The 13,853-nt window shown below is 36.1% G+C and overlaps 1 protein-coding gene across 4 annotated transcripts in view; it reads left to right on the forward strand.

Annotated features, from left to right (window-relative positions):
* The window catches only part of ric1 (RIC1 homolog, RAB6A GEF complex partner 1), a 99,011-nt gene that overhangs the window by 55,029 nt on the left and 30,129 nt on the right, over nucleotides 1-13,853 (forward strand). For all 4 annotated transcript variants that reach the window (XR_007956677.1, XR_007956678.1, XR_007956679.1 and 1 more), the window contains 7 exons: nucleotides 675-819; nucleotides 2,565-2,613; nucleotides 3,011-3,163; nucleotides 8,838-9,041; nucleotides 9,799-9,837; nucleotides 9,934-10,044; nucleotides 12,493-12,582. Coding sequence is in view for 1 of the 4 variants with exons in the window: in XM_052020349.1 (XP_051876309.1) it covers nucleotides 675-819; nucleotides 2,565-2,613; nucleotides 3,011-3,163; nucleotides 8,838-9,041; nucleotides 9,799-9,837; nucleotides 9,934-10,044; nucleotides 12,493-12,582 (791 nt within the window). In the remaining 3 variants the exon portion in view is untranslated. The remainder of the gene's footprint in view (nucleotides 1-674; nucleotides 820-2,564; nucleotides 2,614-3,010; nucleotides 3,164-8,837; nucleotides 9,042-9,798; nucleotides 9,838-9,933; nucleotides 10,045-12,492; nucleotides 12,583-13,853) is intronic.

A 13,853-nucleotide genomic window follows, 5' to 3' on the forward strand; every position in this document is an offset into this window, starting at 1 on the left:
CTAAACATTTAAATGCACTAAACTAAAGGTTACATATGTACTCCTAACAATTCCCTTGGGTCCCTAAAAATTAATTGATAAATGTGAAGTATTTTCACATCTTAACAGCTGGAGATTTAAAAATATAAAACTTTAATTCTTTCCTACCCTTTTTTGTTCTCAACTAATTCTATCCTCCTTTCCTGATTTATTTCTCTTCTCCCTGATTTGACATTAAATAAGGGTAGTCTGACTTTAAACTTTCTTTTCAGATGTTGAGCCATTTACTTCAGTGCTTTAATCTGACATGAGATGAGCAGTTGCTTGTTCTATTGACACAGACTCCTGATCACTTGCTGCATAATCATCTGTATGCACATACCATGAAATAAGTTTAATAACTAATACATTGAAGGGCATGTCAAACTGCAGGCAGATGGGACTGTTACTATAAATTGTAGCACATTCTTGTACAGCACATAAGGACCAAAAATAATCCAACTAGGAACTGACTACAGAACAACAAGCTTTCCTGATTTGCAATTAACATGAGACCCAAGAGCATGTAGATTATCTCTACTTTAAATAGAGAAATATGATACTGGTAATCATTTTAAATACTACATAACTGTATGTTGAAAACTTTACTGCTTGTGCAGGATTTCAATATTCAATTCTGCCTTTGTATTGGACAGACATTTGGAACAAAACAGGGGCTGTGAAATTGGTCAAATGGTCACCTGATTGGAGTGTTGCTATGGTTACATGGGATTGCGGAGGCTTATCCTTGTGGAGTGTTTTTGGTGCTCATCTATTTTGCACATTAGGTGGAGATTTTGCGTAAGTATTTCCTTCAGTAATTATAGTTTTGCGATATTGTTGCATAGGACTAAAAGCAGTGCAGAAATTATATTTGTAACTAGGTTTTCAGTATTAGGCAATTTAAGCATGGCACAAGGTGAAGATTATTAAACGAGCTAAAATTATTTGATAACATACGATCCCACATACTTTTTGGTGGTTTTAGTTGAACAACTTGGTTTCTAAAGCCACGTAATTCCTTATGTCGTATGTTTTTCTGCTGTATGTATTCTGTCATACCCTAAACACAGTAGTTTCCTGCGAACTGTGGTATGACTACTGGTATGTTATAATACAGTTAGAAAGCTCTTCAGCAGATTTAGATCTTTAGGTTATAATTTCCATAACTCATAGTTATATGGTGCCTTGAATGTTGCAAATACTTCACAATGTTATTTTGAGTGCCATACGAGATCTAAAAAGTAGGATCAATGTGGGAAATGAAAGGTATGAGAAAACCATAAGACTGAAAAAGTTGCAAACTTGATTTGATGCAATGACTTGAAGGATTTTGAAAATGAGTATGTGTTTTTAAAAAAAAATTAACCCACAGTAGAACATGAGGGATAGTGGCAGATGTTGAGTGTGTGTTGACGGTTAATTTATTTGTTGTCCCTGCTAGCTAAGCTGGTAAATGGACTGCCTGCTATAGAGCTGCAAAATGTGATGAGTTTGAATCCTGCTTTCTGCTTAGTTAGCAGTTCCTAGTTAAGATGATTGCAGAGACACTATAATTGACATCTCATCTTTCAGGTTAGGGATAGAAAATGTAATCAAGGCTCAAAATCCTGATTTACTTCCAAGCAATTCCTGTTCAAAAGTTTACAGTGAGAATGGAATCTGGCACAACAGAGATGCACCTAATGCAACTTGCCAACCTTATGTCTGGGCTCACATGAAGAATAGTTATGGGAATGGAATTATACTCTAAAATTACATAAATATATTTCAGAATTGTCAATTTTAGGACAGGAAAAAATGCTTAATTTTCTTATTTGTATGTAGATTGACATACATAATGATTAGGGCTAGTGATTTACAATGTAACGTACCATCATCAAAGCTCAGATACCTACAGGATAATGTGATTTCTGATTTTCATTGCTATGACAGGAAGAAAATTCATTTCTGGATCTATAATTAATGTGAGAATAAGCTACATGTGAAGTTATACCCGAAAGGATTTAAAAAGATTGAGATGTAGGCAAAGGAGAGCTAATTTTGAATGACAGAATTAAGTTACATTATGTCACTCACAGCTAGTTTGCAGAGAACCTAGCAAGAATCCAATTGATTTTTCATTTTCTAGGAGAAATTTTGAATAATTGTTCTCGCAGCAGTTAATATATCAGGAATTGGATTGTACCTAGTTAGCCAAGTTACTCAGTGTTATATTGTCTGCCAAATAAAAGTAAACCTGTTGATTATAGAATGCTCTTTATACTATATGAACCTGTCCAAATAACTATGCAGATTTCACCAAAACAGCTTCTTGAATTTTTAGTATATTTTGTAATGAGATATTGCTGTCCCTAAGATGTGAAGTTGGACAAAATCAGTACCCATTTGCTAAAATGTATGGATTAGGTTAATGACTGTTAAATGTACATTAATGGGAAAGAAATGCTAAAAGCCATTTTTGGTAAAATGCCAGAAGTTATTTCTGGAAATTGATAAACTTGTACATTGCAACAAATTAATTTTATAAATCACTTTTTTTGAAGGCATTATTCTGATGGCACAAAAAAGGAGCCCATTAAAATCAGCTCTATGGTGAGTAGAATTCAGAAATCATGTTCCATGGTGTTTGACAGTTATGCTGCCTTTTAATGCTTTACGTATTAAATAGAGACATTTAAGAAAACTTTGATACTCAATGAGAAAAGATTGTGATCTTTCATGAAGATTGTGAACAAATTGTGTTTGTTGCAATTGCAACATAAATTTTATTCAGAAATGACCTATCAATAATGTACATTTGTGGTAAATTATTCATAGTTGTGATTTTTGTTTTGCATTGTATACTCCAGTTCGTCTGAGGTGAAAGAATATATTCCCATTGAGTGGAACAAAACTAAAATTCTTTTGTTTTTCTGATATTCGGTGTTCAAAATAATTAATATTTAATTATTTAATTATTTGTATTTTTAAAGTTATTCTATGTTCACAGAGCTGGGGTGCTGAAGGCTACCACCTTTGGGCAATTTCCAGTGATAACACTCAACAAGTAAAAAGTGACCTGGAAAATGAAAGTGTGATACAGCAAGCAGAAATTCTTCAATTCCAGTTCATCAAAAGTGCTCTAACAGTCAATCCCTGCATGGTAGGTTGCAAGCTAGACTCTGGTAGCTAACTTATTTTATTGATTACAAACTAGAAAATACATTTTTGTTTTATCCCCTATACTTTGAGCAGTAAATTTGGGTCACAAATATTGTGAAGAAGATTTAAATTAAGTATTCAATGTGTTTGTTTTAAAGTTATGGTATGGTCTCCTTCACAAGCTACTGAAACCTTTTAATATCTCTCATTAATATATAGACTAGTGAACAGCTATTTTTGCTTTTATAAACTACAAGTAAAACTGTGTAAAACATTTCCATGAATTGCATTATTATGTAATGAATTTCATTGATTTCCAGCTTTGTTTTTGTATTTTGACCAATTCTAAATTGCTGAGAGGTACTTTCTCAAACAAGGTTGAAAGCATTTTATTGACTAAAATGTTCCACATTCTCTTGTTCCCAGACAGAAATTACAATTTAAGTGTCTGAATATTCCATGAATTGTTTTGTTAGCTTTGCAATTGAATGGTGCTTCTACAAAAGAAAGCCAGGAGGTTTTTACCCCCCTACAGCTTTGGCTAATCCTTTCATATGGCTATTGTTCTGATTTATTCCTGTTATGGTTGCGAGCCCTTGATGAAGTTGGTGATTGTTTTATTTTTGCCTCAAGTAGAAAATGTTCCTGTGTGACTTGTTAACCTTTTTAGAAGGCAGTGGTAATGTCATATTTTAAGAGTACTGGATATCTTTTATTTGAAAATGGGAAATGTTTAGGAAGTCGATCAATGTATTTTGACATTTCAAGTCAATAATCTTCTATGAGAATGGAAAAACATAGAAGATGTAACACGTTTTAAGTGAAAAGGGAAAGAAAAGAACAAAAGAGAAAATCTGTGATAGTGTAAAATTCAGGAAAGATTATATTACAAAGGGCATGTGAATGGGACAAGATTTATTGTTGAAGTTACATTAAGTCACTGAAAATAAGTGTATAAATTTGTTATCTCTGCTTTTCAATTCTTCTGGAAGACAAGATATCTTTATTAGTCACGTGTACATCGAAACACAGTGAAATGCATCTTTTTGCGTAGAGTGTTCTGGGGGCAGCCCGCAAGTGTCATCACGCTTCCGGCACTAACATAGCATGCCTACAATTTCCTAACCTGTACGTCTTTGGAATGTGGGAGGAAACCAGAGCACCCAGAGGAAACCCACACAGACACGGAGAACATACAAACTCCTTACAGACAGTGGCCGGAATTGAACTTGGGTCACGGGATCTGTAAAGCGTTACGCTAACCACTACACTGCCGTGCCTGCCCACTACACTACTGTGCCTTTTCATTGTGTTTTACATTGAAAACAAACAATACTGACTTACTGAATATTTTCTGTTTTAAAGCTGATATTCTAGCATTCTTAAAATTTGACATTACCACTGGATTTATTACGAACGGCTGATTTCTAAAAAATCATGATAATGATTGTGGATTGTTGAACTTAGTCCCCGAAGACTGCAGGGTGCTTAATAGAAAGGTGAAGTGATTTTCATTGAACTTCATTAGACCAGTGTAGGAAGCCAAGTATGGAGGGGGCAGAAATTAGAATGAGATAGAGGATTAAATTGAAAGGCAACTTGAAACGGGTTATACCTTCAGGCTGAAAGGAGGTGTTAACAGAGTACCCTTGGTGGAAATCTATGATCTCTCCAACATGGAGCAGATCACATCATACACAGTGAAAGCAATGTGGTAAATTGGAAAAAATTAAGTAAATCACTGTTTCACCCACAGCTGGTAGGGAACAGGACATTGGAACAGGAGGATTTAAAAGGGCAGGTATTCCATCCCTTACACCTGCATACAAAGGTGTCATGGCAAGAGGATTGTACTGGGATTGATCAAAAGCTGGACCAAGATGCAGTGGAAGAAGCAGTATTTTTGGAATACTAAAAGGAAGAGTGGAAGACATGTTTGGTGGTGGTGTGTTAGAGAGAATGTTTTACTGAACTAAAAGATAATCTAGCCATTTTCTTAGCTGTGTTATCAATATTTATTTACTTATAACAGTGCATGCTAATGCTGTGGAATGGGTCCTTTGAAATCCAGCAGAAAGATAATGTTGATACTTCAGTATAAACAATTGGCAAGTCAGTTAACATGTGAACTTTTTCTGTAATAAGTGTGTTTGGTGCAGTCCCTTCCCACCTGACAAAGAACTTTGATCTTTGTTTCCCACCTGACGTGGCATTGTATCTTTAAAAATTGCTCTTTGTCTTCCACTGTTTCCTGCTTTTATAATCAACTGCTGATATTGGCTTGATTATTTTATAACAGCAATAGACGCAAGGGTGTTAGTGTACTCACTGAATCATCAACTTTATGACACTAATGAAGCTGCCATATACCTAGTTAGAAAGATTTATTTATTTCACTGTCTAAATTCATATCTGTATGCAAGAAATATAAGGAATCTTCCCCCTTTCTGTCTTTTTCCGATATGAAATTACAAGATTTTGATCTGATATGAGACAGCAAACTGATTTGTGCTATTTACAAATTTATTTCATGGCATTTGTTCTATTTCACAAAATTCACAAAGTTGAAGATAAATTATTTCTCTTCAAACCATCTTCAGTTCTGCAGGAAGAATCAGTTTCTTTTGGGGTGCCTAATGGATCAACACTAGCTACAAGAAGACTCTAATCTGATATCCAACTATTTGGAAATCCCAGTGTGTTCAGCATCTGGCTCACACGGTGGTGGTTCCCACACCGCCCCAAAACTCACCAGGGCCTTGGTTCCTGTGCTCCCCTTGATACTTAAGAGGTTACCTGGAAATTTTGTTCCCTTGTTTAAATAGAGCCAGCCTTTGTTCAGAGCTGTACCTTGTGACTTCAAATCTGATCTCTGTTCCTAAGTATCAGTATATTCAATAGAAGTACTTAACATGGAATAAGTGTAGTTTTCTATTATGCTTATCCTTTGAGTTCAGCCTTAACCCATCCAGGTGAGGTAAGTCTAGTCAAAGCTCTCAGAGCAGCACAGCCCAGATAGTTGTTGATAGTTCAGAGGATTGTCTTTGGCTGCAGGACAATATTAGTCAGTAGGTAAAATGAGCAGAACCATGCAATATTGAATTTAATCATTGTAAACGCAAGATGGCATACTTTGTGAGGACCAATAAGGATAGGGCATACACAATGAATAGTAGGGCCCGCAGGAGCATTAAGGAACACCCTTGGTGTACAAGTCCAAGGATCCCTGAAGATGGCAGCATAGGTAGATAAGATGGTGAGGAAGGCATACAGGATACTTGCTTTGATTCACGAGGCCAAAGAATTTAAGAGCAGAGAGATTATGGTTCAGCATTATAAAATATTGGTAAAGTAACAGCTGGAGTACAGTGTATAGTTCTTGTCCCAAGACTATAGGAAGGACGCCTTTGCGCTGGAGAGAGTGCAGATGAGATTTGCCAGGAATGGGATGGAGTGTTTCAGTTATGAAGAAACTGGACAAGCTGAGTTTATTTTCCTCAGAGCAGAGGAAGCTAATGGGGACCTAATAGAGATATACAATATATTTAGGGACAAGGATAGGGAAGATGGTAGTGAACTTTACCCCAAAGCAGATTTATTTAAAAGTAGAGGATAGAGATTTATTGTAAGTTGTAAGAGGTTTATAGGTGATATGAGGATTTGTTTTAGGAAGTGTAGTTGGAATCTGGAATGCACAGCCAGAGAAGGTGATGGAGGCAGAGATTCTCATAACATATCATAACAAGTACCTAGACAAGCACTTGAATCACCAAAGTATAGGTTACGGACCAAGTGCTAATAAATGGGATTAGTATAGGTGAGTACTTGATGGTTAGCATGAATGTGGTGGACTAAAAGGCCTGTTTCTGTGCTGTATGACTTTATGCAAAATACTGCAAACTATCATACTTTAATTTGATTACTGTTGATTCTATAGCTTTAATCCATAACTCTAACCTCTGACCTATGGTATATATTTACATCCACCATCACCCATCTGTCTCTCTCACTGTCCCTCTCTGTACAGATGATCAACTTGCTCCAAAGTTACCTTGCAAGCTATTATTTGACTTTAAATATTTCTCACATTTTATCTCTGTACATGCCATCAGTTCTGCCTGTAGTCCCCTTGAAAGTGGCCAGAATTTGTCAGGATCCCTGCTTATTTTTCTTCCAAAATTCACACCCTTAACAATTTGATTAATGTAACCTTCCCAGTTGATTGTACTATCTTCATCTTGTTTTCCTGATATAAGACCGTGAGCTATCCAGTATAGGAATGTTTGATATCAAACCATTAGAGTTTTTTTCCCAGGGTGAAAATGGCTAATACAAGGGGGCACAATTTTAAGGTGATTGGAGGAAGGTATAGGGGGGATGTCAGAGGTAAATTTTTTTTTACACAGAGTGGTTACACAGAGTGGTGGGTGCGTGGAACGCGCTGCCGGCAGAGGTGGTGGAAGCAGATACATTAGGGACATTTAAGAGTCTCTTAGACCCATGACTGATAGAAAAATGGAGGTCTATATGGGAGGGAAAGGTTAGATAGATCTTAGAGCAGGATGAAATGTCAGCACAACGTCATGGGCTGAAAGGTCTGTACTGTACTATGATGTTCTATAACAACCAATATATTTTGGTGGGCATAACGTTTGAGCTTATTAGATTCCAAAAGGTTGTTACTGCATTTTATTCTAGTGTTATTTACCACTTTCAAAAGGTTTTGGGGATGGAACCAGACAGACTGGAACCATCATGATATTTCTGCAATCAAATTTAATTTTTGGTTCCATTATCACAAGGCAGGGAATCCAGAAGAAAAGCTTGTGTTTGCATAATCAAACACTTAAAAGTTCCCTTTCAGCTTATAGTTTGTTTGAACAGTTCAGCACTGACAGTAGGTTCCACATACGAACTTGGAACTGAAATTTCTGTCAATTTTGTTTCACCATGAGTTAAGCATTCTTGCTGAAGACTTCTGACAAACATGCAATTTTGGTCTCTGTCAAAAGGCAGCTGTACTTCCCTTGGATAAGAAATTTTCTGCATTTATTCCTAGGAATAAATATTTTTTTCAGGGGAGATATTAATATTGGCCTATTCTCACTAGTTTAGAAAAATTGGAGTAGATCACACTGAAACGTACAAGGTTTTGGGAGATATTGTTTCCACTAGCTAGAGAGCCTCAACTGAGGTGAGAGTCTCAGGATAAGTTGTCGGCTATTTAGGACTGAGTTGAGAATTTCTTAGAGGGTTGTATATTTTCTACCTTGGGAGGGTTGGGTATTCAGGATGAAGGTGGATAGATTTTTGAATAATAAAAGGATCTGGGGATCGAATAGAAAATTTAACAAGGATCTTGGATGATATTGAATGGCAGAACATGCTTGATCTTGAGTTTGGTGTATATTTCTTAAATTTCTGTGATTAAACCCATGAATTATCTTGATTTTTTCACTTGTATCCCCTGTATTTTGGTCTTTATCCATATTAAAATTTGTTAATTATGTTGCAATTTAAAATCTTATAACAAATTTACACTAGTTAAAGTGTCAGTTTGTAAGGGATTTAGAGTTTGTAGATTACTGGGGGGAGAAAAAAAAGTTTTCATATTTAAAAACCTTTCTGAATAGAAAATTTAAATATTTAACAATGATCACAATCTTTTTTTTCAGAATAACCAGGAGCAAGTACTCCTGCAAGGGGAGGATCGTCTTTATTTGAATTGCGGTGATGCATTGCAGAATCAGAATTCAAGTACCGCTTCAGCAAATTCAGGCCACCAGCCAGTCAGGGAAAAGAACCCTCTTTCAGATGACATTCTAATTCCTCAGGATTTAAGCACTTTATTAGGACACAGGCACTGGCATATTGTACAGGTAATGATTTCTGAATTCACCCACCTTTTCTAAATGATGGGAATTGCAAGATTTATCATTCATGAGAAACATACAGTAGTGTATTCCACGACATGGAGTCGTTTAGCTTCAGTCCATATTATGACAAGACCAACAAGGGATTTTCCAATAGCTGAAATTCAGCATTTTGGCTCCTTTGATCTTTTGTAATGTTTTTCAATTAATATACTAAAAGATGAACTCTTGATCTCCTGATCTTCCTTGTCATGGCCCTTTCACTTTGTCTATCTGTGCTGCACTTTCTCTGTAACATAACACCATATTCTTCATTTTATTTTACTTTTTACTACCTCAATGTACTTGTGTATGGAATGATCTGTCTGAATAGCACGCAAACAAAAGTTTTTCCACTGTGTCTCAATAGATATGACCATAATCTAATTCCAATTACAACACACAAATTGAAAATTCATTACAGTCCAAATATTTCTTGATAAGCCCAGTTTTCAAGTGCAGTGAATGGCTGAGAGGACATATCACAATGACTTGAAGCTCAGTATGTTGCGGTGGTTTTCACTTCCCTGAGCTGTAGAAGAGGAGTTAATATTCTTTGAGTCTCTTCCCTTTTACACTGCATGGTTCTTGCGTTGTACCCAGAAAGAAATGGCCTCCTCCATCAGGGAAATGACCTGTCGATTGGTGTGGCATTACTAAATAGTTATTTTTATATTGGGTTTTCAACACTTGGGATTATGTAAGTTTTTTTCTCTTTTTGTAGATCCACAGTACCTATCTAGAAAGTAACTGGCCTATAAAGGTGAGCATTTTTTCGCCAGTAAGTGAATTATAAAATCAAGAAACTTAGTTAATTGACATTTCATTTTGTATTTCATTTCATTCTACATTTCCTTAGTTCGCAGCAATAGATCGTCTGGGTCAGTGTGTTGCCGTGGCAGGCAAATATGGAATTGCACACTACGCTTTGTTTACAAGAAAATGGAAACTTTTTGGAAATATTACACAGGTAGGCTTTCACTAGAATGACTATTCCATTTTATTTTTGAGGGTATTTTTCTTTGTATTTTCCCACTGATTGTTCTACTGAGCCCACCCCAAAAGCATTGAGTTAAGATATGCCTCCATAGATATCCTTGGGTATTTCACTGAAGAGCCATTCTTCGCAAAGCGAGTCTCTACAGTGACCCTAGATTTCAATTCTCTCGACTCCCATTCACACCTTGCTCTCTATAGCATCCTACGTTATATCAGTGATGCTCAACTGAACCTCATGGAATAGCCACTTAGCTTTCATCTGGGTACTTTAAAGTCTCAGGGTTTAATACCAAATTTAACAGTTTTGGGTAACTGCCTCTACCCCCCAACCCCATCTCTGGATATGACTGTATCTTCCTGTTTCAGTTTTCTTTAGTGTCCCCAACTGCTGTTTTTTTTAAAGTAATTATTACCTTGACAACTTTTGTCTGCACCCTATCACAGACATTTGTTCTCTCCACTCTCTCACTCCGCAGCATAATATAATCAGCTTGACCTGAGTGCTTCCAAAATTTTCTGTTTTTATTTTGGATTTCCACCATTGCAAATTTTTTTTTCCTCCAATCTCTAACAAGTCAGCAAGCTATCTGACCAATGTTAAAGTGCATTTGGATCCATTTCTGGACTTGCCTGGTGTCTGTCTATTTACATGAAGGAGCACAAATCTTGATAGATTTTCACCTTTGAGAATAGGTAAGTCATCATAACAGGGATTAAGCATAGCATCTTCACCTTTGACTGGTGGTTACAGCATTAATCATCAATAGATTTGTGCTTGGACAACTGATTTTAAATGACATTTTTTTCATTTATGTTCTAAGCTCATCAAGGTGAGGAATATTATTGCTGGGAAATCAAAAACTCTCCTTTCCATGCTGCATTAATAAGGTCCAGTGCTAACAAAAACAAAGTGCTGGAAATGCCTAGCAAGTGCTTTGTGTAAAGAGAAATGGAGTTAATGTTTTGGGTTGAATATCTGTAATCAGTCTTTAATCTGAAACGTTAACTCTGTTTCACATTTCATGTATGCTGCCTGACCTGAAGGGAGTTTACAGCATTTTCTGTTCCTTTCATTTCAGATTTCCAGTATCTGCAGTCCTTTGATTTTCATGTCCAGTGTTAATATGGCCACATGCAGAGAAAAACTCTAGTACAACTTTAATACCAAGCACTGCATAATATGACATTACATTTTTATGAGCCATTCCATGCAGTCTGAAAACTGCACAGTTAGTGCTCATTTACAACAAATTAGAAACAGATTTATTATCACTGACTTGTTTGTTGTGAAATTTGTTTAACGGCAGCAGTACAGTGCAAAGATATAACTTTATTGTAAATTACAAAAATAGTGCAAAAAAGGAATTAGTGTTCATGGGTTTCATATGTCAAATGATTACACCAGTATTTTCAGTAGGAGGACAACATTGAGAAAATTAGTACTGAGTCAAGAACCTGAGCCCACCAAAATGATCACAAGCAAAATAGGAGTAATAATGGAACTAAAGAGCAGAGGTTCCCAGGACAAGATCGTTTACATTTGAGAGCTTTAAAGGGTGCCAATGCATTGCAAGTGACATAACTATAATTTTCCAAAATTCTCGATTTGGGAAGCATTTGGTTAGATTGGAATAAAGTGTATGTCCTTTTTAAGAGGGTAAGAGAAATCAGGCAATTATATACCTGGTAGCCAAACAAATGTTGGGAGTCTATTCTAGTCTATATAAGAATTATTAACATTATAGCACCTCAAGGTTTTTCAGTCAGTGAGAAATTCAGCATGGATTTGTAAAGACTAAGTCATGGCTAATAAGTCTTGTTTAAAATTTTTGAAGAGTTAATTAAAATAGCAGACTGGGGAATATGTTTGAATGTTATTTATAGAAGAAATTTAATAAAATCACTCATGGAAGACTGGTGGCTAAAGTTGAAGCTTGTAGACAGAAGGAAGGTTATTGTCCTGTCTGGGATATCGGTAGAGTGGCAGAGGACAGAACCTTGGGGAAAATTGGCAGGTTCACAGATTGGCAGGATGTGATAGATAGTTTACCAAAGAAGGAAGGATCTTTATCGAGACACAACTTAGCTGATGGGATGGAAATCCGTGTTTGCAAATGGGACAAATATGTGCAGTTTTGTAAACAATGTAGAGGTATATCTTTAAAACTTTAATGACCATATAGTTTTGAATAAACTCCCCTTTGGCAAGATTCAGAGCAATCTGGTGATGCTCATCTAAAGGGTAGTATTTCCAGTATAACTTGATGGCACAACAAATGATAGTAAAATTTCACCTTTGCTTAATCAAAGGAACAAAGATCAATAATGATCTGAAGGAATTTGACTTGGAGTACTATTTTATTAAATAAATTCTTCCAGAATCTGATGGAACACTCCAATCCTTATTATTTTTTCCTAGGAACAAAATATGGCAGTGACTGGTGGTTTAGCATGGTGGAATGATTTCATTGTTTTAGCCTGTTATAATTTGATTGACCAACAAGAGGAGGTAAGTGAAGAACATTTTGACTAGTATGGCCAAGTGTAATTTGATTCCCAGTTGTGATGATAATCCTTGCAGGAGAATCAGTACCAAGCCCAACAATTTTACTAATGCTCAATGCTCAGGCCAAAATATTGCCAGAACAGTGTGTGAAGCCTGAAAATATTTCACTCAAGTTATTAACTTTGTAAAATAATATTGAAAAGCAAAAAGAGATTTGGCAAAGCATTAAAACAACAGTATTTGATGACAGTAGAATTAGAACCAATGTTCACAGATCTTCTGTTCTCTATAAGCTACATTGGGAACTTGCATCTCCTTAGCTCAACAGTCAGTTTTTCTCATTCGTGGATGTTCAAAGTGATAAATATGAGTTGCACAGGTTCCAGTTTCTCTGCAGACTTTTTTTTGCATTAATTCCAGAGAGAAAGATTAAAGGAGAATCCCCAAATCTTCCAAAGTCCAAGGGTCTTTGAAGTTGGTACCAACAATTATACACAGTCACTGGCACAATATGTAGAGTCCGGATAGATAGTAATAAATAATTATTCATTACTGGTCTGGATTCTGAAGATGTACCAAAATCCTGATAATGGATAAACCAATCTTTAACTCAAACAGAACCTTTTTATCCCAGCTAATCTCTAATTTAACCAGATTCCTGCCTTCCATTTTGAAAGTGTCCTACTTTAATTTTCTTGTTTTTGAAAAACAGTTTTATCCTTGGAACTTTGGATTGTTGGTGATCAGAATTGTAAATTATATAACAAAATTTTAATAACCTGATGAATAAATACTATACCACTTTGCATGTTTGTGCAAAAAATGCATTTGGAATACTTTGCTTCCATGCAGGCTGTACAAAATGCAAATAACTCTCTTGATCTATTGATTTGCCTGTGGAATATGGGAGTCAGCAAGTTTTTTGTATTCATTGCTGGCTATGCTCATACTTAATTGCCTTTGAGGAGATAGTGGTGAGCTGTGTTGAACTGCTTTTGTCCTTGCAATGGAAGTACTCCTATATGGTTGTTGAGTAGGAAGCTCCAGTGATTAGGCCCAGTGAAAATGAAGCAGCAATGTATTTCCAAGTGAGGATAGTGAACAACTTAGTGGAGAACTTGGCAGTGGTGGTGTTCCCATTGGTCTGTTGCCTTTGTCCTTCTAGATAGTAAAGATTGTGAGTTTAGAAGGAGTTCTCAGAAGCCTTGGCGAGTTGCTGCAGTGAATTTTGTGAATCTAGAGGTTGGAAGGGCATTGGCAATTCAGTAAGTGAG

This window comes from Pristis pectinata, chromosome 7 (assembly GCF_009764475.1).
Source record: "Pristis pectinata isolate sPriPec2 chromosome 7, sPriPec2.1.pri, whole genome shotgun sequence".
Classification (NCBI taxonomy): Eukaryota; Metazoa; Chordata; class Chondrichthyes; order Rhinopristiformes; family Pristidae; genus Pristis; species Pristis pectinata.